The 27,192-nt window shown below is 53.6% G+C and overlaps 1 protein-coding gene across 1 annotated transcript in view; it reads right to left on the reverse strand.

Annotated features, from left to right (window-relative positions):
• CCDC121 (coiled-coil domain containing 121) overlaps nucleotides 1–26,276 on the reverse strand; it is a 184,017-nt gene extending 157,741 nt beyond the window's left edge. Inside the window, exon 1 of the mRNA XM_075338894.1 lies at nucleotides 26,231–26,276. Coding sequence (XP_075195009.1) covers nucleotides 26,231–26,248 — 18 coding nt within the window. The 5' untranslated portion in view covers nucleotides 26,249–26,276. The remainder of the gene's footprint in view (nucleotides 1–26,230) is intronic.
• Nucleotides 26,277–27,192: the final 916 nt, after the last annotated feature.

The following is a 27,192-nucleotide window of genomic DNA, read 5'->3' on the forward strand; positions in this document are numbered from 1 at the left end:
ACAGTGCATCAGCCGTCCCATTGCGTGACCCAGGCCTGTAGGAGATGACAAAACTAAATTGATTTAAGAAAATGCTCCAACAAGCCTGGCGAGGAGTCAAGGCCGACCTGATAAATTCCAGATTGCGGTGATCTGTCAGGACGATTATCTGCTGTGCCGCACCCTGAAGAAGGTGTCTCCATTCCCTGAAGGCAGCAATAATGGCCAGCAATTCTCTATTTCCCACGTCATAGTTCCTTTCCGCTGAAGACAACCGCTGGGAAAAGAAAGCACAGGGATGTAAAACATTCTTCTCACCTGTCCTCTGTGAGAGTATGGCACCGATGGCGCAGCCTGAGGCATCCACTTCTACTATGAAGGCAAGTTCAGGGTTAGCATGCGCTAAGATAGGCGCTGAGGTGAATTTACTCTTCAAACAGGAAAAAGCTTCTTGGGCTTGAGGCGTACAGGTGAAAGTAGACTTCTTACGGGTAAGCTGTGTGATAGGTGACACTACCTCAGAAAAGTTCCGGATGAAACGCCGATAGAAATTGCAAGCCCAATGAAGCACTGAACCTCCTTTACATTCTTGGGTGCTGGCCAGTCTTTGATGGCTTGAGTCTTGCTTCCATCCATGCTTATTCCCTGTGAAGACATTACGTACCCCAAAAATTGAATCTCGGTCCGATGGAACTCACACTTCTACAGTTTGATCTAAAGATGGTTCTGTCGAAGGCGCTCCAAGACCATCCTCACATGTCTATGATGTTCATCTGTGGAGCTAGAAAAAATCAAAATATTGTCTAGATAAATCACCACAAATGTATCCAAGAGATCCCTGAAAATATCATTAACTAGATGTTGAAAGGTAGCTGGGGCGTTACACAGGCCGAACAGCGTAACTAGATATTCGAAATGTCCATAGCGTGACCTGAATGCCGTCTTCCATTCATCCCCAGGTCTAATGCGGACCAAATTATAGCCCCACGGAGATCCAATTTAGAAAATATCTTTGCATGCCGAACTCTTTCTACTAATTCAGGGATCAACGGTAGTGGGTAGCGGTTTCTGATTGTGACCTTATTGATCTCCTGATAGTCTATGCAGAGCCTGAGAGATCCATCTTTCTTTTTCACAAAAAAGATGGGTGCGCCTGCAGGAGATGAAGAGGGGCGAATGAAGCCCTTGGCTAAACTCTCATCTATATAGTCCTTCAATGCTTTTAACTCTGGTCCAGACAGGGGGTAAATTTTGCCAAAGGGTATCTCAGCACCAGGTAAAAGTTCAATTGGACAGTCATGGGGACGGTGGGGAGGAAGCTGGTCAGCGTTCCGCTTATCACACACATCCGCATACTCATGGTATATTGCTGGTAGCTCGGAGACTGGTGTGTGGGGGGGAAGCTGGTCAGCGTTCCGCTTATCACACACAGCCGCATACTCACGGTATATTGCTGGTAGCTCGGAGACTGGTGTGGGTATCTTAGGGACTGAACAGACTGAAACCCCGGGACTTATCTGCTTCTGCTTCTCTGGAAAATGCAGCTCCTTAGTTTCCCAATTTATTGTGGGGTTCTGAGCCTGCAGCCATGGCAATCCTGGGATGATGGGAAAATGGGGAGAAGAGATGAGCATAAAAGACAGGCTCTCTTGATGATTGTTACCCAGGAGAACCTTCAGGGGCTCCGTCTCCTGATCCACTGGTCCAGAGGTTAACAGTGAACCATCCACAGTCTCCATCTGTACAGTAGTAGCCTTCTTCACAGAACGTATCCCATGTTTCTGGGCAAAGGAAATGTCCATAAAATTGCCGCTTGCTCAATCAATCATAGCAGAGCTAGACACTAGAGTTGAGCGATGTTCGAGGTTCACCAATTTCATGTTCGAGTGATTTTGGGGGGTGTTTGAGTCATTCGACGAACTCAAACGATTTGCTTAAAGCTCAGCAGTTCGAGTTACGTTCGAGAACGGTTCAATCACCAAAAAGTGTAGCTAGTTACTAGCTGGCTTTTCACTGTAATAGTGTGAGTCACTGTGAAGCATGATATTATCAAAATTCAGCGTATAGTGTGCGGGGGGGGACGCGGTTTAGATCAGTGCTGCTGAGTGCTGAAAGAATGGCGATCGCCACTTTTTTTTTTTCCTAACCGCGTGTACAGTGGGGCGAGCCAGGCTGTCAGCCAATCACAGACACACACACAGCAAAGTGGATTTTTGCCAGACAAGCAAGGGCATGTGTCATTGGCTGTGCATGTCACATGTCCTTGCCTTATAAGACCCAGCCATTTTCCCCGTCGCCGCCATTATCTGTCTGCTGCGGGTGTGTGACAGTCACCACTCCCGCTGCTGCTGTGTGCGCTATAGACTTGTGTACCGCCCCACGCTCGGCTGCAGCCGAGCCGCTCGGATCCAGGCTCGTTGGTGGGTGGCTCGAGCGCCTCCGGACCCAGGGTCACTTTGCTCTGAAAGGGGATGCTGGCGCTTTTGGTGGGGGTTAGGTAGGTGTACGGCCGGAGCCGTGCTTGAGTTCGTGATGCCACCCACGGGATGTGGTGAAGGTAGACACCACCGCTGCAGTTACGGGGCACCCGTGGGAGATGGTAGTGCAGCAAAATGTTAACCTCTCCGTGGGCAGGGATGGTGGCCCTGGGGCCCGTTGGGGATAGCTGGGTGGTGCAGGGCGGTGCGCGGCCGGATGGTACTGTTGTACTCACTGTTATTGACACACACAAGTCTCTGGTAAACCAAGTTGATGGTGGTCGGTGCCCGCAGCCGGCTGCGTGTGATCCCCCACCCGGTTCGGTGGTCTTGGCCTTTCTCCTGCACCGTGTAGTGTATCTGTGGACTGCCTGTGCTTCAGCAACGGGAGTCCGCTCCCCGGCTTTGTGAATGTCGGAAGAGCCCGTTTGCCCGCAGACGCTGGCCGTGGGATCTCTCTGCCTGTGCAGTGGCTTTCTATCCCCCTCGGTGGACTGTTGTCTTCAGTCGGGACTTGGGTGGGAAAGGACCTATAGTCCAGACCGCAATCAGTTAATTAACTCACTCCAGTGGATTGTGGACCTCGTTTCAGGGTCTGAGTACCGCCCTGTGTGCTCCGGTTTCCAAGTCGGTTCACCGGGTCGGTACTGGCAGGCCACTACCTTGTCCCGGTACACTACCCTGTCCCGGTCCACCACGGTTCCACCGAGCCGTCTTCCCAGCTCCTTCAGGCTAAGGCCACGGTTTGCCTCCTAGGCAAAGGTGCCCGGGCTCCAACCCCGGCACCTGTCAGACTGCTGCAGACCTGGGCACAGGCCTGCTTCCACACTGACTACTGACTACTCACTACTCCTCAACTACTCAACTGACTGTTTATAACAAGAAATGGGACACTCGGACCTATCATGGTTAGTCTCCAAAATCACTGTACCCCACAATAACAGTCTAGAAAAACTATTCTCTTGTTTTTCTCAACTGACTGTTTCTTGCCTCAGGCCCTCTAAACTCCTCGGTAGGCGTGGCCAACTTCCTGGCTCCTCCCCCTGGTGTGTCCATCAAGCACTGAGGGAGGTGACTAGGTTTTAATGGTTGGCTGATTACACCTTTTTGGGGGACAGGTGTAGTGCGGGGGTCTATCTGTGACTACCTGGCTAGGCCAGGGCATCACACTTACAGTGCAATCTACACAGCGCTTTAGGGATTAGGGACTACGTGTAATTTCAGCCCTTTTCAGGGCTGCGTTACAGCCATTCATAGCCATTGTTGCTAGGCAGGTGTGTGCCAGGCTGTGTAGGGGTTTATATAACAGCGTCTGGCTACATCAGCTCAGGCAATTCCTTGGTGCATTGTTTCATTGGCAGGGATAGAAAGTGAGGGTTCCTTTGCTGACTAGCTAGCTACAGCACCTCTGCATTCTACCCTCCTGGCCATTTTTGCTTTGCAATTTTAATTGCACAAAGTGCTGCCACTGTTAGGGGCATAGTAACATTGTCAGGGATACAACCTTAGGGTTCCTGTCCTGTCAAGCAAGGTACAACACATGTGCATTCTACACTCCTCTCCATTTCTGCTACACAATTTTTAAGTGCAGGTAGTCCAGCCAATCTTTCACGAAGGTGCAGGCGTGGATATAATGTTGCCTTCATCCAATGGTGGTTCTATCGATGTCTGATAGCTCTACACCAGCAGCTGTTTCCACTTACAAAACAAGTGACGACCGGCCAATCACACTCCCGCTTACGGGTAAAGGGGTGGAAGTTCAGCGTGAAAAAGCATGTATGACTGCTGTCCCCACAGTCACAGAGGATGAAGAGCACGCAGATGCACTTGATGGGGCAGGCGGTGGTTGCACAGGCAAATTCCCATTGCGACCTATGCTTCATTTTAAGTCGTGTACAGGGTGGGCTCCCCAGTATGCAGCAAAACCCCGCAACAGGAAAAGGACTCTAGGCAGTTGGGCTGATAAATGCTTGTTCAACTTTACAAAAACAAACAATAAGAACCATGCATAAAATTGAAAGAATAGAACAATCTATTCACAATTCCAAAAGCCTACACCCCTATGCTGCGACACTCGTAATGGCGATTTATACCCCCTGCTCACCAACTTTTGCCTAACCAAGAGACTGTCTAAATAGTTGCCTACTACCTGGTAATCCCTCTGCGTAGCAGGAGTAAGTGTGTGTGTGTGTGTGTGTGTGTGTGTGTGTGCGAACACGACTTACCAGTGTCGCATCACAAGAGTTTACAACTTATCTACCTAAACTTAGACAAAACACATTAACCCCCCCCTGAATACCCTTGTTAGCTGAAGCCTCACAGATAAGGCAGATGATAACAGTGTGAATGCAAACCACACAGCTCTGCAACACAGTCCTGGAAATCTTGTAAAGCAACAGTCAATGCAACATGTGTCGCTGTCCCTCTATGATTTTAACTGTAACTGACAAATTGACAGTGCAGAGGCAGCAAGTCTTATTGTCTATATAGTCGGCCTAAGCAGAACATATATGTGTTTTGCTAATAAAACAAAGTGTTGCGTGCCCGCATTACTGTCTGGGCCCAGCCTACCGTACCCGGGTACTGTGGTGTCCAGTTGCCATAAATACAGACTTTACGCTCCTCTCACGGTAAACAGTATAGACAGCACCGGAAGAATGTCGGTCTGTGGCAAAGGATGCTGCTCACTGGTGTTACGGTCCTCCTCACCAAACTCCAACACGAGTCCCCTCACAATTCACCGAAGTGTTTCCGCGGTGGCTCCTTGCTGTAACACACACCTTTAGCTTTTCCTTCACTTCACAGACAGCATCTCCAAGTCCACAGCCGAAGACAGTTTTGTTATTGCTATAGTGACCAAACAGACAAAGGCAAATGCAAAAAAACAGCAGCCCCTTGTGTGTAGTCTGCAACAATGCTTGCAATGAACGGCAAATAAGCATGTTGCATTCACAGTGGATAAAGCTGAGCAATACACCCTCATGCAATCAATTCATATCCATGTGACACTTCATGGACAAAGTACTCTAAGTAGTGAGTTTTTGGCCTCTACTTAGAGATTCGTGACAAATCTTACAGATGACATGACTTGGGTGATCTTTTTTGTGATGTATAAAAAGTCCCAGGCTAGGCAAGGTTTACAGCCCATGCGACCTGCAGAGCCACCGCGACTTCTGCTCAGAGGCAGCGTTGTGGCTGAGGATTCAGTTGTTGACGTGCTTCCAGTACTTTGTCTCTGTCCAGGAAGACGCAACGTAACCTCGTCGTCAGTAGCATCCTCCTCCACCTCCTCTGCTGACCTCATCGACTGGCTGACTGTGGTTTGACAGTAAGTGTGGCCTCCAACCTCATCATCACCCTGTGTGTTTTCACTCCCCTCGTCCTGACTCCTCCGAGACAACCTCTTCCTGCCCTAACCGAATAGTAAAGTTGTCGTTCCAATTAGGTATCTGAGTCTCATCAGCATGTTCCTCATTGTCTCCACCAGGATGATTTACAGTTTGGGAATGAGGGTGTACATTATGCTCAGCACCATCTTCATCGGGGCCTTGATCCAACTCACAAAGCTTCTGGGCATCAGTGCAGATCATTTCCTTGTCTGTACTCACTGCAGCTTTGGAGCAGACCTCTGATTCCCAGGCTATAGTGTGACTGAACAGCTCTGCAAACTCAACCATCTCTGTTACCCCATACTGTGCAGGGCGGGTGGAGACTTGAGAGCTGTTAGGAAGTAAGTGCGATTGGGTTGACACCACAGAGGAATGGAGTATTTGGGATTTTGAAGTTGAGGTGGAGGAGAGGCCACTTGATGGAGCACTTGAGATCCATTGAAACACATGCTCTTTTGGTGCCTCATCTACATTTGGTAGCGATGGTCGTGTCCGTGAAAAAAGGGATCATATCAGATTATCCACGGGAAGAAGTACACCTCTTATTTTGGCTGGTAGTTTGTGTTACGAATCGGTGCCCCCATAGACGCAAGCAGCCTGCTGCGGTTCCAGTTGTGACCAGGGATCAGCTGCCATTTTTGGCCTCTGGTCGTCCAGCTAGCTGGTTACTCTTTCACATCGAAGTGTGGAGAGACGGCTAGTGCACATGTGTGTGCCGATTTACCCCAGACACAGCCTAAGTCCAGTGTTTCGCCTACTGAGCATGCTCAGCATGACTGTGCCATTCCTGATGCTAACTCCTCAGTTTGTTCTGCTGAGCATGCTCCCATACTTGGTGCGAAAAGCCTCGTTGCACAGGTGCTTGGCCTCCGTGCCATGTCTAAGTCCTGTGTTGGGCCTACAGAGCATGCAGAAGCTGTTTTCTGAGACTGTTTTTCAGGCAAATGAGCATGCTCAGGCATTTAGTGCATCAGAGGCTAGGTCCATAAAGGAACTCACTGGCCATGTCCGTGAGGTGGCAGTCCATGATAGTCCAGAGGGCATCAGGTGTCTCTATGATGTGGCCACTCCGGACTGGCTTGCAGAGGCCCACCCCTATGATTTGACACCTCATCATTGTTCGTCAGACGATGACTGGTGAGGTGTTTGGGGCGTGGCTGCCATGAGGTCATCATTGAAGTGGCGGTTCCGGATAGGCCGCTGGTTATGTCACTGATGACGTGCCACTCTGCTATTGGCTCCTGGAGGTGCATTGTGGTCCACCCTGGGTTGGGGCGGACCCAGGTTAGAAAAGGGTCTGGAGACAACAAGGAGGTGCGCAGTCTTCTATTATGCTCAGAAAGAGCACACCTCCATGTGTTGAACCCATTGTGGCTTTAGGCCAGAGGTAGGCAGGGATAGGGCGTCGATGCAGGCCGCCACCACAGTTGGTAACGCAGAACGGTTAAGACCAACTCCTGTCCTACCAGTCCTGCTAGTGCAGCCCAGTGGCATTAACAGGCCTGCTGCTGCTGATGCGCCTGCTGTCCACAGGTGTGGCCCCTACAAACAAGGACAGCGTACCCAATGGCCCCTGTGTTGTTAACAGGGAGTTCCTGGGCTGGGTGGGCGTGTGGACCCTGTGACGCTAACAGGGTTCCCAGTCTCCAGATCCAAGTGTCGTCTAACTCGGTTCAGGCTACTATTAGTTTCTGAGCCACTCAGCTCAGTATCTTACTCCTAACCTTCGGGTTGCCAGCATCTCCTTTTCCATCTAGGAGAACGGTGGACCCCGACTGGTGATTGGGATATATACCACCTTATCCAAATCTGCCGGTCCCCCTGTAACAGATGGTGTTTCTTCAGCAAATGTTACTGTTGCTTAACCACCAAACCCACGGACACAAACTTTTTTCCCCTTTCCAACACACCTGTTCCCCTTTCCACCAGCATATGGCCTTTTGCCACTCATCTATATATATAATTGCCTTATTCTGTCTGTATGTCTGTCTGTCTGTCTTGCTCCAAAATTGTGTCCTTACTGTGACATGTCCTTACGGTGACAAACAGCAGATTGGCCGCTCGCCTCGCCTCGGCTCCTCCCCCCGCACAGATTGGCCACTCGGCCTCACGGATTGGCCGCTCGCCTCGGCTCCTCCCCCCGCACGGATTGGCCGCTCGCCTCACCTCGGCTCCGTCCCCCCGCACAGATTGGCCGCTCGCTCAGGCTCCGCCCCCCACACGGAATGGCCTCTCGCCCCGAGGTGAGCGCATCAAGGTCCTGCAGTGGCGGAACACACACACACGCACACACATAAGAACAGACGCACACACATCAGAATACACTCACTCTCACACTCACTCTCACACACACATCAGATCGCATCCACATACTCACAACATCCCGTGATATCGCTTGCTTCTCGGCGGCGATACTGTGCAGTGACCTTCCAGGACCTGCCGGAGGATCACATGGCCGGAAGCATGTGGTGTCTCCGGATGTTGTGATTGTGTCAGCGCGTATGTGCGATATCGTCAGTGTGTGTGTGTGAGTGTATGCGATCGGATGTGCGTGAGTGTGTTCTGATGTGTGAGTGTGTGTGTGTGAGTGTATGCGATCGGATCTGTGAGTGTCGGCAGAGGAGCACGGCGTGCAGCACAGCTGCTGGGACCGCCCACCGGTGGGCACAGGGAGAAGTGGGGTGTGTGTGTGAGTGTATGCGATCAGATGTGTGCGTGTTTACTGTCTGATGTGTGACTGTGGAGCACGATGGGGGGTGCGCAGCATGGGGGATGGAGCACGATGGGGGGTGCACAGCATGGGGGATGGAGCACGATTGGGGGTGCGCAGTATGGGGGATGGAGCACGTTTGGGAGTGCGCAGCATGGGGGATGGAGCACGATGGGGAGTGCGCAGCATGGGGGATAGAGCACGTTTGGGAGTGCGCAGCATGGGGGATAGAGCATGATGGGGAATGCGCAGCATGGGGGATGGAGCACGATGGGGAGTATGCAGCATGGGGGATGGAGCACAATGGGGAGTGGCGATGGAGCACGATGGGGGGTGCACAGCATGGGGGATGGAGAACGATGGGGGGTGCGCAGCATGGGGGATGGAGCACGATGGGGGGTGCATACCTCCCCCCAAAACACACACACACACACACACTGCCACACACGCACTGCACAACACACCACACACACACTGGGAACCACAAACACTGCCCTACACAGACACCCACACACACAGACAACGCCGCACACACACAACACCCAATACACAAACACCGCGGCACACACAAATATACGCACATACCGCGCAACACACACACATTGCACAAAACATACCTCCCCCCAAAACACACACACACACCCCACACCCACACAAACCGCGCAACACACACACACAACGATACAGACACACAGCGCTCCACAAATAACGACACATAACGCAACACACAAACAACACCGCTCTCACCCCCCGCCACACCCAGACAACACCCAGAACATGTACAGCCCTACACAAACACTTGGTAACTACAGACAACAACATCTATATATATAACAAAAATCATAATAACTACACAATACGTAAATTCTAGAATACCCGATGCGTAGAATCGGGCCACCTTCTAGTTTTGTATATTTACAAAAGTGCAACTCTGCAGGGACACCCTACTCAACGCCGTCTCAGCACAGCAGCCAGCCCTCGGTCCCTCAGATGTGGACAAGTAAAAGACTGTCACGATCGGGGGGTAACAAGTGGGGGTCACCTCTCCTTTATACCTCCCGACCGACAGACAGAGCACGTGACGCGCTCTCTAGCGCCCCTCTTATAGTCAGGCCAATTATGGAATTGCCCGACAATAAGCAAGGAGGCCGCTATACTACTTATGCCGATTATTGAAGGGTCCCCGGTGAGAGTAGGGTATATATTCCCCCGACCTCCGCGGGCGGAATATATAAAATCTCCCTGAATCTCACTGGCCTCCCCACAATGATCCTTGGCACAACTCGCTGCCACCAACCGCTTCACGGTAACTATTAGACGAACACACAGACGTGGGGTTCAAGATCGAGATAACAGAACAACCCAAGATTAATTATATAATTTAATCGGCCTAAGCCACACTAGAAACTACAAATATATACAATAGGGGATCTACAGAATATACATAGGTCAGAGTACAGTTACAATCAAAGCATGGTTTACAAACAGGCATACACAGTTCGAGCAGTTACCTTGTGCGTCTGGCCACAGGGGGGCGCCGTGGACCAGGTTTCCAGGATCTCCCTCACAGGTCTTCCCTGACCAGACCCCCGAGCAAACGAACACTGGAAAATGGCCAAATTGGGGTTATCAACCTGGGCAAATCCAGGTCCCCTCCTACCTTAGTGACCTCACAGGGAAGCACTGCCACTCCCCCTGCATTGAGTCAGAGTAATATCCCAGAAGGGGCTATTACCCGTAACTCCGGACTGGGAGGTCCAATCGGGACGGTTCTGGTGCCATCAGATCCGCCCGGGTCCCCTCTGCATTTTGAGTCCAAGCACGACTCATTTACCGGACTCCTACTAGCAGTTCTCTATATCTCGCCGCCCCAGGGTGCCATATAGACTTCGAGGATATGCACAGATTCGGCTCGAAGTCCTGATTCTAACGATGTAGGGGGTGTATGGCTGAGACGCATGGTAATATCATAACTGGGTATGATATTACGGAGCCAGCAGTATGCTCTCCTGTGGTGACTAGCTTCCTTTTGGTTTTGCCAGGTCACTGTCCACTTTCTTTGATGAGTGGACACAGCTCCCAGGGGCTCTTCCTCTCTCTCTTTGTGGCAAAGGCCTGAGAGGACACTAATCTCCATATCAGAGGAGATGGCCTTCTGCTGGGTGAGTGGAACACAGACCAGTTCCTCTGACACCTATCTGCTAAACAAACCATTTATCCCTGTGGTAAATTTTCTGATTGAAGGAGTTGTGTGAAGGAAAGGGGGGGTGACAATAGGAGAGGGCTTCCTGACATGACTTGAATATCATGATTTATCGTCATATCTCCGGATTTACCTCACACCTCCCCCCTTTTGAGGGCGCTAGGGGGCAGCACACTTCGGTGTTCCCCCGTGCGCCCGTCCGCGACCTCTCCTTGTCGGGACAGCCCGTCTGCGTTACCGTGGTCACGGCCCCTTTTGTGTCGAATGGTGAAGTTGTATTGCTGGAGCGCCAGGCTCCATCGCAACAACCTGCCATTCGTCCCGGAGACAGTGTGTAACCAGCTGAGGGGATTGTGGTCCGTTTCCACGATGAAGTGGCGCCTGTATAGATAAGGTTGCAGACGCTGCAGAGCCCACACTATGGCTAGGCATTCCTTCTCCATTGTGGAGTAGGCCACTTCCCTTGGTAACAGCTTCTTGCTCAGGTACAAGACTGGGTGCTCTTGGCTCGCAGAGTCCACCTGGCTGAGCACCGCACCGAGGCTGAAGTCACTGGCGTCAGTCTGTACTACAAACGGCCGCGTGAAGTCGGCTGCCTGTAGCACGGGCGGGCTGGACAGGGCGTCCTTTAGGGCCTGGAAAGCTGTCTCGCAGTCCATTGTCCAATCGACTGCAGAGGGCAGCTTCTTCTTGGTGAGGTCCGTCAAGGGCTTTGCCAGGCTACTATAGCGTGGAACAAACCTCCTATAGTACCCGGCGGTCCCCAAGAAGGACATCACCTGCTTCTTGGTCCTGGGGGTGGGCCAGGATGCGATGGCCTCCACTTTCTCAGGCTCGGGCTTCAGAGTTCTCCCGCCTACCCGGTGACCGAGGTACTGGACCTCGCTTATGGCCAGCTGACACTTTCCCGGCTTGATGGTCAAACCTGCCTGGTGGATCCGCCTGAGCACCTGTGCTAGATGCTCTAGGTGATCTTCCCAGGTGGGACTGAAGACGGCAATGTCATCCAGGTACGCGGCCGCGTACCCTTCAAGTCCCTTGAGCAGGGTGTTGACCATCCGCTGGAAAGTGGCAGGGGCATTCCTCATCCCGAATGGCATCACCGTGGACTCGTACAGTCCAAATGGGGTAATAAAGGCAGAGCGTTCCCTGGCCTTGCGAGTCAGGGGGATCTGCCAATATCCCCGGCTCAGATCCATGATGGTCAGGTACTGAGCCCCGGCCAACTGATCGAGCAGGTCATCGATGCGTGGCATTGGGTACGCATCGGCGACCGTGACAGCATTGAGCCCCCTGTAGTCCACGCAGAACTGAGTGGTTCGGTCCTTCTTAGGGACGAGGACTACAGGCAAGGCCCAAGCGCTGTTGGATGCCTGGATCACCCCCAGCTTCAGCATCTCGTCAATCTCCTGGCGCATGTGTTGCTGCACCTCCAGGGAGACCCGATATGCTGAACGCCGGATCGGGGGATGATCCCCAGTGTCCACGTGATGGACAGCTAAGTCAGTCCTTCCGGGCTGGTTGGTAAACAACCCCCGGAAGGGGTGTAGGGTGGCCCACAGCTGGGACCGTTGGTCCTCCAAAAGCTGGTGGCCAACCTCCACATCCTCAATGGATCCGCCTGCCCTAACCTGGGCTAGCATATCCAAGAGGGTTTCCGCTTCTCCATCCTCGGGCAGGTTGCACACGGGGAGCGCACATGCCTCCCGCTCATGATGTGCCTTCATCATGTTCACATGGAAGGGCTTCCGCCTTCCACGGGCAGGGTCCAGGGTGACCAGGTACGTCACAGGGTTGAGCTGCTGGTACACGAGGTATGGGCCTTCCCAGGCTGCCTGAAGCTTGTCCTGTGGTACGGGGACCAGTACCCACACCTTTTGACCCACTTGGTAGGTCCTCTCACAAGCGTTCTGGTCGTACCAACGCTTCTGATCGGCCTGGGCTTGAGCCATATTGTCGTGTACCAGTTGCGTCAAGGCCTGCATTTTGTCCCGGAAGCGCATGACATACTCGATAACCGACACTACAGGGGTGGCCAAATCCCCTTCCCAAGCCTCTTTCACCAGAGCCAGGGGGCCCCGCACACGTCGCCCGTACAGGAGCTCAAACGGTGAGAATCCTGTTGAGGCCTGTGGAACCTCCCGGTAAGCAAATAACAGGTGTGGGAGATACCGCTCCCAGTCACGCCCGTGGGAGTCGACCAACATCTTAAGCATCTGCTTTAAAGTGCCATTGAACCGCTCGCACAGGCCATTAGTCTGTGGATGGTACGGGCTGGCCACCAGATGTCGCACCTGGACTTGCTTACAGAGGGCCTCCATCAGCTGGGACATGAATTGGGTCCCCCGGTCAGTGAGCATTTCCTGGGGAAAACCCACTCGGGAGAAAATCTCCAGCAATGCGGTGGCCACCTTGTCAGCCCGAATGGACGACAAGGCCACTGCTTCTGGGTACTGGGTGGCATAGTCCACTACCGTCAGTATGAAGCGTTTCCCGCAGCTACTGGGGATGGCCAGCGGGCCGACCAGATCCACAGCCACCCTCCTGAAAGGCTCATCGATGATGGGCAGAGATACCAGTGGGGCTTTGGGGTGTGGCCCCGCCTTCCCCACTCTCTGACAGGTTTCACACGAACGGCAGTAGGCAGCCACATCGACCCCCATTTTTGGCCAGTAGAAATGCTGGTTTAACCTGGCCTTGGTCTTAGCGATCCCTAGGTGTCCGGCCATCGGAATCTCATGTGCGATCAGCAACAACTCCGTCCGGAACGGATAGGGTACCACCAACTGTCGGTCCCTGGGCCACGCCTCCGGTGAACCCTGCTGGACCGTGACCCGGTACAGCCGTCCTTGGTCCCAGACCACTCGCTCCGGGTCCGAGTCCGAGGGAGGCTGTGCCGCCTGCTCCTTAAGAGCTTTCAGGCTGTCGTCAGCTTCTAACGCTGCCTGAAACTCCTGACTAGATGTGGCCAGAATCGAGGAGACTGCCACGTCTTCAGTCAGTACCCCGGAAACTGTGTCCTGGCCTCCGCCTGACTCGGCTGCCACTTGGTCAGAAGGGGAAGAGCTATCGGACCTCCGGGAGGCCCCTTGGCTTCCAGCACAGCCGCTGCGACCGTGGGTCGTGCCTGCTCCTCCTCCGTTCCTGACCAAGTCGCTGATTCAGGCAGACCTACCTGGCTTCCTGACACCCCGGTTGTGGGGGAACCCTGCACCGAGATCTTACCTGGGAGCACTTCCGCTCCGGGACCGGCCCCAATCTCACCTGCCTGTTCCCCCCTGCAGCAACAGAACCCCACTGTGAAATCTCTGGGGACCCCAAATTTGCTGTGGTAGCCCCCACCCCACACACTAGTCCTCCCCCTGCAGCACCCTGCTCTCTGCTTATCCCTGCAGAGGGCAACAGATCCCAGCTCACTGGCTGATCACTTGTAGAGGCATTGTCACACCCTTCTCCAACCCCGTCCCCTGTCACAACTGCAGCTGTGTGTGTGTCTATGGTGTCTGTGCAAGCAGAAAAATCAGAGTTCACGCCACCCTCCCTTACATCATTCATAGATAACACATTAACATTGTCAGGAGGCATGTCAGATCTGGCTGAAGGTTCAGCCCTTGGGGGGGGCCCAAACTGGGAGGTTATCTGCCCCAAATCTGTCCCAAGTAGCACGTTTGCGGGGATCCGATCAGTTACCCCCACCTCCCTCACCCCTCGTCCTGCGCCCCAGTCCATATAAACGCTGGCGATGGGCAGCGCCGGGTGAATGCCTCCAATTCCGGAGACAGCGAGGGTTTTTCCAGGTACCAAGTCTTGGGGGGACACCATCTCAGGCCGCACCAGAGTCACCTCCGAGGCGCTGTCTCGCAGTCCTATGGTCGTAGACCGGCCGACGGTGACAGGTTGGAAGCTGTTCAGGAACCTACCACCACCTCCACCCGCACAATACAACTTGGGCGGCCCTTGGGACGGGGCCGGGGCCTTGGGACGCTGAGGGCACATGGCCTTGAAGTGTCCAGGTTGGTTGCACTGGTGGCACCGTCTTGGTTCTGCCACGGGCCTGGAGAGGGGAGTTGAGGGGGACACCCCCTGCAGTCTAGGGGCAGGTGGGGCAGTCGCAGAATTCATCTTACCCCCTCTCCAGGTGCTACTGGTGGCCGCTCTCCTGGCCGCAGGGGCCCGATTGTTGGTGTAGTCATCGGCCAGGGCAGCTGTAGCCATGGACCCCTTTGGCTTCTGGTCTCGGATGAACTGGCGGAGATCCTCAGGGCAGTTGCACAAGAGTTGCTCTGTGATGACCAAGTCTAGGATCTCTGGTCCGGTGGAAAGCTGCAGGCCTTGGGTCCAGTGGTCGGCAGCTCGGGCAAGTGCCCGCCGGTGGTCAGCCCAGGAGTCCTTTGGTCCCTTCTGCAGGGTCCGGAACTTCTTGCGGTAGGACTCCGGAGTGAGGTTGTACTGTTGGATCATGGCCCGCTTGATGGTGTCGTAGCCCTGATCTGCCTCAGTAGGCAAGTCCCCAAGGATTTCCAGGGCCTTACCCCTTAAACGGGGGGTCAGGTATTTGGCCCACTGGTCCTTGTCCAGATGGTGCTGCAAGCAAGTCCGTTCAAAAGCAGTCAGGAAAGAGTCCAAGTCTCCATCCTTCTCCAGCATGGGAAAGTCCTCAACACGGACCTTTGGAAGTTTGGTGTCTTGAAGGTCACGGGTGGCTGATGAGGGCCGGAGCTGAGCTAGCTGCAGTTGGTGGTCACGGTCTGCCTGTTGCTGTCGCTCCGCAACCTCACGCTCTGCCTGGCGCTCCGCAGCCTCACGCTCTGCCCTTTGCTGTCGCTCTGCTTGTCGCTCTCGCTCCGCTGCCTCCTGCGCTGCCAGACGCCCATGCTCTGCCATGAGTATCTCGTAGGTACCCCGGTTTCCAGCTATAAGACTGGCCATAGCAGCTTGAAGGAGGGCCTCCGAACCTCTCAGGCCGGAGGGATTTGCAAGGGGTGATCTGCGGCACACTGCAGAGCCAGGTGATTCACTGTCCATTTCAGAGCGGAGGACTGGCATCTGGCTCGTTGAGGACCCTTGGGCAAGCTCCTCCTCATCTTGTCCAGCAGTGCCAGGTTGTGCGATGTCCTCTGCAGGGCTGTTCTCTGGCATCGGGCTCCTGGACAACCTCCTCATCGTCTCTGGCCTGAGCATCTGCCATTCCTTTGGCTTTGCTCCTGGTGCTCTCTGCCATTCTTGCAGACTTTTGGTCACTGACACAGAACTGCCACCTGATGCGCCCACACACCTTACAGTACCTGCACTCTGACACTCTAGTGTTGAGCTAGTCTGAAGACCCCAGCAGCCACAGCTGCTGCTGGCAGTCTTTAGTGTCTGGGAGTATGGGTCTCACACTCACACACACTATTATCTCGATCCCACCGCTTGCCACCAATATGTCACGATCGGGGGGTAACAAGTGGGGGTCACCCCTCCTTTATACCTCCCGACCGACAGACAGAGCACGTGACGCGCTCTCTAGCGCCCCTCTTATAGTCAGGCCAATTATGGAATTGCCCGACAATAAGCAAGGAGGCCGCTATACTACTTATGCTGATTATTGAAGGGTCCCCGGTGAGAGTAGGGTATATATTCCCCCGACCTCCGCGGGCGGAATATATAAAATCTCCCTGAATCTCACAGGCCGCCCCACAATGATCCTTGGCACAACTCGCTGCCACCAACCGCTTCACGGTAACTATTAGCCGAACACACAGGCGTGGGGTTCAAGATCGAGATAATAGAACAGCCCAAGATTAATTATATAATTTAATCGGCCTAAGCCACACTAGAAACTACAAATATATACAATAGGGGATCTACAGAATATACATAGGTCAGAGTACAGTTACAATCAAAGCATGGTTTACAAACAGGCATACACAGTTTGAGCAGTTACCTTGTGCGTCTGGCCACAGGGGGGCGCCGTGGACCAGGTTTCCAGGATCTCCCTCACAGGTCTTCCTTGACCAGACCCCCGAGCAAAAGAACACTGGAAAATGGACAAATTGGGGTTATCAACCTGGGCAAATCCAGGTCCCCTCCTACCTTAGTGACCTCACAGGGAAGCACTGCCACTCCCCCTGCATTGAGTCAGAGTAATATCCCAGAAGGGGCTATTACCCGTAACTCCGGACTGGGAGGTCCAATCGGGACGGTTCTGGTGCCATCAGATCCGCCCGGGTCCCCTCTGCATTTTGAGTCCAAGCACGACTCATTTACCGGACTCCTACTAGCAGTTCTCTATATCTCGCCGCCCCAGGGTGCCATATAGACTTCGAGGATATGCACAGATTCGGCTCGAAGTCTCGATTCTAACGATGTAGGGAGTGTATGGCTGAGACGCATGGTAATATCATAACTGGGTATGATATTACGGAGCCAGCAGTATGCTCTCCTGTGGTGACTAGCTTCCTTTTGGTTTTGCCAGGTCACTGTCCACTTTCTTTGATGAGTGGACACAGCTCCCAGGGGGTCTTCCTCTCTCTCTTTGTGGTAAAGGCCTGAGAGGACACTAATCTCCATATCAGAGGAGATGGCCTTCTGCTGGGTGAGTGGAACACAGACCAGTTCCTCTGACACCTATCTGCTAAACAAACCATTTATCCCTGTGGTAAATTTTCTGATTGAAGGAGTTGTGTGAAGGAAAGGGGGGTGACAATAGGAGAGGGCTTCCTGACATGACTTGAATATCATGATTTATCGTCATATCTCCGGATTTACCTCACAAAGACCATTTCCTCCGACCCATGACAAAGCGTTGAGATTCACTCTGTGCAGCACTGGTGTTTACTGGAAAAGCAGATCTAAGAATCCGTACCACCTTCTGCAGATACTCCTGTATACGTGCGTCCCTTTCTATGGCAGGAGTTATTTCACCAAATTTTGTGTTGTACCGGGGATCTAACAGTGTGGCAACCCAGTAGTTAGCATTACTTCGAATTCGTACAATCCGAGGGTCATGTTGTAGGTAGTGCAGCGAGAAGGCGCTCATGTGTCTTATGCATCCAGGAGGACCAAGTCCTTGGTGTGTTGGTGGCGGAGAGGTGAGAATCGTGCCTCCTTCCTCTGCCCTCTCCCCCCAACCTCGCACTACAGAACTGTGAGCAAAGTCTTCCTCATCCTCCCAGTCTTCCATGCCCATTGCCAGTTCGTCCTTGTGATGGTGGGATATGGGGGAGGTGTATTTTGCTGTACAGATTCCTATTTCAAGCTTGGTTCATTGTCTTATTTGAACTACTTCTGTGTAAATTTCTATTGTTGTAGGTAATCACCCCCTATAGTGCAAGGTTGTAGCACTTCCTTCCCTGGGAGTAGGGGGAGGTGGGCCTAGAGTCCAACTAGTGTAAACTCTCTGCTTACCTGGGAGATTCAGTCAGTCTGTGTGAAACTTGAAGAAAGAAGATTGATCCTCTGGGAGGAAATAGCTGAGGCTGGATCCTAGAGCCTGTGTATGGACAGTTACAGACTGGACATCAGTGGCCACGTGGGATTGCGTTTTGTTGTTCACCTGTTGGACTCAAGGAACTCATATAAGGACCATTGCCCTATTTTCCCTGGCATCGGAATACCAGGCGGTGCCCCTGGATCTTTTCTTTTGTTGTGGACTCCTTGCAGACTTTAAGGATCTATTTTTATGTTTGGTGCTTTATCTTTGTGGTTCCAATAAAGCCCTTTGGATTGTTCCTTGGCCTGTTGTCCCTCCTTGCTCTACTGTCCGTCACAAACTGGTTGGCAGCAGTGGGATCAGAGCAGAAGGAATGGAGGACAACGGCCCATCAACAGCTGGAACCAGAACCTCAGAGTACAAGAACTGGACTGCGGTGAACCTACAAACAAAGGCCCGTGAACTGGGAGTCAGCTACAAGGGACTCTCCAAGGAGCAGCTGATTGAGGAGTTGGAAGGAGTTTGCTCGCAAAATGACGCTGAGGAAGGATCCTCCCAGCAAATGGAAGAAAGACGGCAGCCGGAAGTAAATACCCAAAAAAGTCAGTGGGTTGTGTGGTACGAGGAGGAGATGGCCTTGCTGGGAGAGGAGACCACCATAGAATATAAGATGGAGGTCATGCGTGGAGCTAAAAAGAAGGAGCGCAGGATGGAGGAGATGGCATTGCTGGATAAGCAGCTCGCTGTGGAAGCCGCTAGAGGTTCTAGACAGACTGTAACCCCAGCACCCACCATGAGGGAACTTCCCAGAGTATCCCGCAAAGACTTCAGGCAGTTTAATGAGGCTGCTGGTGACATTGAGGGCTTCTTCCAGGACTTTGAGCATCAGTGTCGATTAATGGAAGTCCCAGAAAGGGAGCGCGTCCGGCATCTGGTTGGGCTCTTAGAGGGTGGAGCTGCCGCAGCCTATAGAGCTATGGACCCTCGGTGGAACTGTGAGTATGCGGATATTAAACAGACTATTCTGGAACATTATGCTGTAACGCCAGACACTTACAGAACTCAGTTCCGTACTTTAGCATGTGATGAGGAAGTGTCTTTCAAGATGTATGCTGTTAGGACCAGGAGGACGGGTAGGCCCAGGAGGTGGATCCACTGGGCTGAACACCTCACCGAGGGCAAGGTGCCCGGTAGCCGGAGCACTACGGGTAGCAGGACAGTCCATTCAGAGGAGTGGAGTGAAGAAGTCCCTGGGACCACGGAGTCTCTGACGGTAGTCCGGGTGACGGAGCTCAGGTTCGGAGGCCGAGATGATGTCAGGCAGAATCCGGAACCAACGGAGCGAGGAGGTGGGTCACCACACGGATCCAGGGATCGGAGATGGTAGGGACTGACGAGATGGCGGACAGTCACCGTTCGTGGTTCAGGAATCGTCAGGACCGGTTGGGGAGACAGGAACGACTCTACAAGAGAGATATGTGAGTACGAGGCAAAACACAGGGAGACCTGACTCCTAGCTTAGCAAACATGAAGAACAGGCCCCGCCCACTTGGAAAGGAACCCCCTATATACCCTGCACCAGAATCTTCAATATCCTGTTGGAGGACGCTGGCCCTTTAAGAGAGGGTCAATGACCGCGCGCGCGCCCTAATGCGCATGCACGAGGCCCGGGTGCCAGAAGCCAGGGCAGGGAGCGGTGCACAGGAGGCAGGAGCGCTCAGCATCGCAGATGGACGCCGGGACCGAGGATCGGGTTGCCTGGAGGACGCAGGTGAGGATGCATGGAGGCCGTGGAACGGGGGACGCCTTGCAAAGGAGCCGGGGAGCGTGGCAGGGGAGCCGGGGAGCGCGGCAGGGAAGCCGGGGAGCGTGGTAGGGGAGCCGGGGAGCGTGGAAGGGGAGCCGGGGAGCGTGACATATGCCCACAAACTCAAACATCTGCGGCATCGTTGGCTGGAGGCAGAGGAGGCCTTAACCTTGGAGACCGTCCTCCAGGTCCTCCTAAAAGAGCAGTTTTACTTCAAGTGCCCCGTTGAGATCCGGGAATGGGTGCGTGAAAGGAGACCAGCCACTGTGGAGGAAGCTGCAGCTCTAGCTGATAAGGTGCTCACTATGAAGCCTCAGTGGAAGAAGCTGCTAGCAGAGGGAGCAAAAATGACCAGCTCCCCAACACAAGAGGTTCCTTGTCCTTCTGTGCCCAATGTTCCTCGACCTCCTAGATCACCACCTCATGTGGATACCCGTGTGTACGTGCCTCCAGTTGTTTCTACCACATTTTCTGGAATGCGACGAGGAGAGAAAGTAGAAGAGCGAAGATGTTATAGCTGTGGGCATCCCGGGCATCTGCGGGCCACATGCCCATCTATCCCGTGGAGTCAACCTCCAAATCGACAACCACCTCCAGCACCTGCACCTCCCTATCAGTCACCAAGGTCTCCTACATACTTCTCCAGAAGGCAAACTGGGAGGAGTGAGACGCAGCGCAGATGTTATCAATGTGGGCAGCCTGGTCATCTGCAAGCTCACTGTCCAGGTGTTCAGAGGCAGAACAGCTGCAGACCACCTTTGCCTGTCCATTATCTACAGACACCCTCAACAGGAGAAGAGCTGGATTCTGGCCCTGATGATTTGAAAAGTGACTCTGATATGTTGACTTCCCTACCAGGAGTCTATGGAGTGCGAGCCACAGCCACCCATTCTTATGATCTTCGGCATAAACATCTACAGGAGGTTGTGCTGGATGGCCAAAAAGTTGTTGGCTTTCGTGACACTGGGGCTTTTCTCACCATCGCAGATCCCCGAGTAATTCAACCAGAAGCAATTCAAAAGGGACCAGGAATTGCCATTGAATTGGCTGGAGGTACTCAGAGATATATTCCAAGAGCGAGTGTAACCCTGAATTATGGCTTTGGGGCAAAACAATGCATAATCGGTGTGATGAGCGGCCTTCCTGCAGACATTCTCCTAGGCAATGATGTGGGAGATATACAATGCCGATTTGTGGGTGCAGAAAGAAGAGTTTGAGTGAGGGAGGACACAAAAGGAAGCTTGTCCTTCCAACCCTATCGCTCTACAAGGGATTACCTACAGCTTTTCCATCCAATACAAGTGTGGAAGCCAACACCAGAATGCTGATGGACTGTCCCAGCAAGAAGAACCATAGACTATTCACAGCTGAGCAACTTGGACGTAAGTGAGATGGCCAGAGGTCTGTGTAGACCTCGTGGCATACTCACTTATTAAAAAGGGGGGACAGGTTGTGATGGTGGGATATGGGGGAGGTCTATCTTGCTGTACAGATTCCTATTTCAAGCTTGGTTCATTGTCTTATTTGAACTACTTCTGTGTACATTTCTATTGTTGTAGGTAATCACCCCCTATAGTGCAATGTTGTAGCCTCTTGAGGCACTTCCATCCCTGGGAGTAGGGGGAGGTGGGCCTAGAGTCCAACTAGTGTAAACTCTCTGCTTACCTGGGAGATTCATTCAGTCTGTGTGAAACTTGTAGAAAGAAGATTGATCCTCTGGGAGGGAATAGCTGAGGCTGGATCCTAGAGCCTGTGTATGGACAGTTACAGACTGGAGATCAGTGGCCACGTGGGATTGCGTTTTGTTGTTCACCTGTTGGACTCAAGGAACTCATATAAGGACCATTGCCCTATTTTCCCTGGCATCGGAATACCGGGCGGTGCCCCTGGATCTTTTGTTTTGTTGTGGACTCCTTGCAGACTTTAAGGATCTATATTTATGTTTGGTGCTTTATCTTTGTGGTTCCAATAAAGCCCTTTGGATTGTTCCTTGGCCTGTTGTCCCTCCTTGCTCTGCTGTACACCCCGTCACAGTCCTCCATTTCTTCCTGGGCTCCTGCACCTTCCTCAACAGTTAGGCTGATACTGTGCACCCTTGTTAATCCCTCTCCCCCACCATCCCAGACACAAACAGTAAGGTTGGCAGATGGTGGTGGCCGTCTGCAGGAGTTAGTGAATCTCTGCAGAGCCGTAGGACTGGGGTCGGGCGTTGGCCCGCCGGTACCGAACCGGGGAGCGGAGTGAAGCTAAGCACACAGGAAGGGCCATCGGACCCCGACCAGGCTTGGAGCCGCCGACAATAGTCAAATCCAAGTGTGACAGGAACCCCAGGGGTTTCCCAACAACCAAGACCCGACAGAAGGCAACAGTCCACACCGTGAGGATATACAGCCACCGCCATAGGCTAGAGATCCAAGGGCCAGGGCCTGCGGGCAAAACGGGCTTCCACCGCACCTATACGCTAGGGAGCGGACTACCGGTGGGTAACCACAGGAGTCAGAACATTCTAACAGGTGCAGGAAAAGACAGCCACCATCAGCCGTCCGGGGAGAGCACAACACTGCAGCTGGCTACGGGACCCGTCCATCCAGCCGTTTGGTTTACCAGAGACTCTGTCACTGACTGTCTGAGTGAGTACACCAGTGCCATCCGGCACCGCGCCGCGCTGTCCCTGCAACCCTGCACCCCCAACCATCCAGCCTCCCCATATTCGGGCCCCGGGATCACCAACCCCTACCCACGGAGTGGACAACATCCTAGCTGCTCCCTACCATCCTTCCCGGGATCTCCGTCACCAGCAGCGGTGGTGCTAATAATCACCATGACCCGTGGGTGGCGTCCTGAACTATACCCCAAAACAAAACCACCCACTTTTCACTCGGGGACGGGGAGCACTGCTCAAGTCCCCGGGTCCGGTCCACTGCTCGAGCCACCGAGCAGCAGCAGAAGCCCCGGACCCGGGCGTGGCGAGCGCATGCCCTCCGCCCGCGACAGAAGCACTGGAGGAACTTCTACATACAGAGGAAGGATTGCCACACAAGTCGTGGGGACGGCAAGACTTGTACAGCAGACCCTTCTCCATCTCTCCCCATAGTTACCCAATGACCAGTCAGCGACATGTAACGCTCCTGTCCATGCTTACTGGTCCAAGTATTTGTGGTGAAATGCACCCAGTCACACACAGAGTTTCTCAAGGAAGCGGTGATGTTGTGTGCGACCTGCTGGTGTAGCGCGTGCACGCCTTTCTTGGAAACGGAGTGGCGACTGGGCATCAGCTCTTGGGGCACTGCGATGGGCATAAAAAATCCTCTGTGTAAAAAGGGTGGAAAGGCAGCATTTCTGTAGCCAACAGCTTGCAGATGCTGAAAGTCAACCTCTAAGCCATGTCATGCCCTTCTAAAATCATGTAAAACATAACAAGGGGACTCCAACCACAGTCTCCCTCGTTTCCAAAAATTGGGCCACACACACCCCACTTCACTGGCATCAGTTGTCCCACAGTTGCAAACTTAAAATGGTTATTTGCATGAAGCACTCTCAAAAATACATCAGCCTTTCGCCTCCCCAGGATGACACAGGGGTAGTAAATTCCTTGTGGATCCATGAGTTGTTCATTTTGATGAACGTTAGTCTGTCCACATTGTCACTGGACAGACGCGTGCGCTTATCTGTCAGCACACACCCAGCAGCACTGAAGACACGTTCAGAGACAACGCTGGCAGCTGGACACGACAAAATCTCCAAGGCGTAAGTGGCGAGCTCAGGCAATTTATCCAGATTGGAAGTGTGACGCCCTGGGCAAGCCAGGGGTCACAGGTCATGACACCACCACACCCTACACCCCGGATAGGTACACCAAAGCTACACAAAAATCCTTGTTGCCTTCCTCCAGGGGCTGATGTCCACACCAGGGGGTGGGCCAGGCGGTTGGCTCCACCCACCGAGGAGTTCACAGCCCTGGAGGCGGGAAAACCAGGCAGATAGAGAGTGGAAGTGAAGGAGTAAAGAGTGAAGTGGTAGAGGAGCAAGAGAGGAAGGAGAAGGAGGACAGTGAGAGTAGTGACAGAGAAAGTGACAGTTGAGAAAGCCTGAAGTTGGTCCGGGTGTGTGCCCCGGACTGAGACAGCAAGGTCAGCAGACGGCGGTGACTGTCTGCAGGAGAGGCAACTTGGAGGTTGCCGAAAGGACCGTGGACGGGTGGTGGCCCGGCGGTACCGGAGCGGTATACGAAGAGAAGCCAGCACCATTGGCAGGGGCCTTTCGGATCCCGGCAAGGCTAGGAGTCGCCGTGAATTTGCCAAATCCATCAGTGAAGGGGACCTCTGGGTCTCCCAACAACCAAGTCCCGATTGAAGGCAACAGTCCGACCGTTAGAGAGAGACTCCGCCACCGCCAAGGCACCAGTTTCCCAGGGCCAGCGCCTGCGGGCAAGAGTGGGGCTCCTCCGGCACATATCCAAGTCGGGGAGCGGGTTACCGGTGGGAACCCATCAATACCAACATAGACTTAAGCGGGCTTTACACGCTGCGACATCGCTAATGCGGAGTCGTTGGGGTCACGGATTTTGTGACGCACATCCGGCCGCATTAGCGATGCCGTTGCGTGTGACACCGTTTAGCGATTTTGCATCGTTGCAAAAACGTGCAAAATCGCTAATCGGCTACACGGGGGTCCATTCTCAGAAATCGTTACTTCAGCAGTAACGAAGTTGTTCCTCGTTCCTGCGGCAGCACACATCGCTGCGTGTGACGCCGCAGGAACGAGGAAGCTCCCCTTACCTGCCTCCCGGCCGCTATGCGGAAGGAAGGAGGTGGGCGGGATGTTACGTCCCGCTCATCTCCGCCCCTCCGCTGCTATTGGGCGGCGGTTCAGTGACGTTTCAGTGACGTCGCTGTGACGCCGCACGGACCGCCCCCTTAGAAAGGAGGCGGTTCGCCGGTCACAGCGACGTCGCCGGACAGGTAAGTATGTGTGACGGCTCTGGGCGATGTTGTGCGGCACGGGCAGCGATATGCCCGTGTCGCGCAACAGATGGGGGCGGGTGCGCACACTAGCGATATCGGGACCGATATCGCAGTGTGTAAAGTAGCCTTTAGGTGCAGGAAAAGGGACCGTCACCGTCAACTACTGGGGAAAAGCAACAGCAGCCGTCCGTGGGAACCGTCTTTCCAGCCGTGTGTTTTACCGAGAACTGTGTCACCGCCTCAGGCTGAGTGAGTACCACAGTGCTGTGAGGCACAGCGCTGCCCCCGCGACCCTGCACCTCACCAGGCCCTGCACCGGCCCTGCCATCCCTTATCCCCCACCTCATCACTGGGCCCCGGGACAACCAACCCCTACCCACGGAGGGGAGAACTAACAACTTTGCTACTCCCTGTCACCGCTCCCAGGATTCCCATACAGAGCAGCGGTGGTGTCCCTACAATCACCACAACCGTGGGTGGCGTCACGGACAATAAACTATCCCAAAAACCAAACCCCTTTCACTCACGGGCGAGGAGCGCCGCTCGAGTCCCCGGGATCCGGCCCATCGCTCGAGTCACCGAGCAGCAGCAGGCCGCAGCGGCAGCCGGACCCGAGCAGTGGGAGAGCGCAGCGTCCCCTCCTCCGCCGCGACAGAAGCCCAAAATGAGCAGGGCTCAAGTTGCACAGTAATGGCATCGATGTTCACTTGCATATACTCATATATCTGTGTCTCCTCCTCTTTTTCGTCTCCCAGCTGTTTAGTTTTCGCATGAGTATTTCTCCTTGTCACTTTTCCATGTGTTTGTGGTGTCTTCTGAGTTGTTTGTCACCTTTTGGACACCTTAGAAGGTGTTTTCTATGTGTTTGTATGCGTTTGTGTTTGCCTGCCATTGTGTTCAATGGGGTTCGTGGAATGTTCGCTGAACTGAGCCACCGTTCGACGAACCGAACCGAACTTGAACACTAGGGAGGTGGCTCATCTCTACTAGACACCCGGACTGTGCTAGCCCAAAGCTTGATGGAGAGAAATATATGAGAATTGTTCTTCTTACAGCTCGGCTGAGACACTGCTGAGGAAACCTGAAACACTGCAGCTTTGATGTGGGAATCAGAGTCAGAAATAACGGAGCTCAGGTCCGAATAATCAATGTCTATAGCTGCTGATCTCTCTGGATCCCGTGATTCAGATATTAGAGATCTCCTGTCACAGCAGTCACAGTGTACGACCGCTGCGGTCGTCTTACGGGATCGGCTGGGGCAGTTTGTAAGGAAATGCCCTGACTTACCGCAATAGAAGCATACATTTTCCTTCAGTCGATGTTCCTTGCGTGCATCACTGACCCGTCTCTGTAAAGAGACCACCTGCATGGGTTCAGGTTCAGGGTCTCGAGTTCTCCTACCAAGAGACTCCTTAGCTGGAGAAGAAGGAAGGAAATTGTTAATACGGTAATTTTCAGATACTCTCTCCTGTCTGCGCTCAGTAAGACGGACATCGATCCGAGTGCAGAAATTGATGAAATCTCCCAAGGCAGAGGGAGGATCTGCACGAGCAAGTTCGTCCTTAATCACAGAAGACAGTTGTCGCGGGCGGGGAGGGCGCTGCGCTCACCCACTGCTCGGGTCCGGCTGCTGCTGCTGCTCGCTCGGTCGGTGGCTCGAGCGGTGGGCCAGATCCCGGTAAAACAAACGACTGGAAGGACGGGTCCAACAGACGGCTGTGGTAGCTCTCCCGGTAGGTTGGTGGTGACTGCCTTTCCCTGCACCTGTGTTATGTTCTCGGTTCTGATGGCTTCCCACTGGTAACCCGCTCCCCAGCTTGGATGGAGGCTGAGGGAGCCCCTTTTGCCCGCAGGCTCTGGCCCTGGGAACTATAGCCTTGGCGGTGACTGTGTTTCCCTTCACGGTTTGAGCTGTTGCCTTCAATCAGGTTTTGACTGCTGGGAAACCCCGGAGGTTCCCTTCGCTAACGGATTTGACTGGTTTTACGGCGACTCCTAGCCTGGTCGGGGTCCGTAAGCCCTGCCGAATGGTGCTGGCTTCTCTTTGTTCCCCGATCCGGTACCGTCGGGCCACCGCCCGTCCCCGTCCTTACGGTTCACTCCAATCAGCCTCTCCTGCAGACGGTCACCACCGTCTGCCAACCTTGCTGTATGTGCCTCGGCCACGCACTCGGACATGGTCAGTCTCCTCTACTACCATTTCACTCTCCAAACTCAAGACTAATCTGACTCCTTTTCCCGCCTCCAGG

Source organism: Anomaloglossus baeobatrachus, chromosome 3 (genome assembly GCF_048569485.1).
Source record: "Anomaloglossus baeobatrachus isolate aAnoBae1 chromosome 3, aAnoBae1.hap1, whole genome shotgun sequence".
Lineage (NCBI taxonomy): Eukaryota > Metazoa > Chordata > Amphibia > Anura > Aromobatidae > Anomaloglossus > Anomaloglossus baeobatrachus.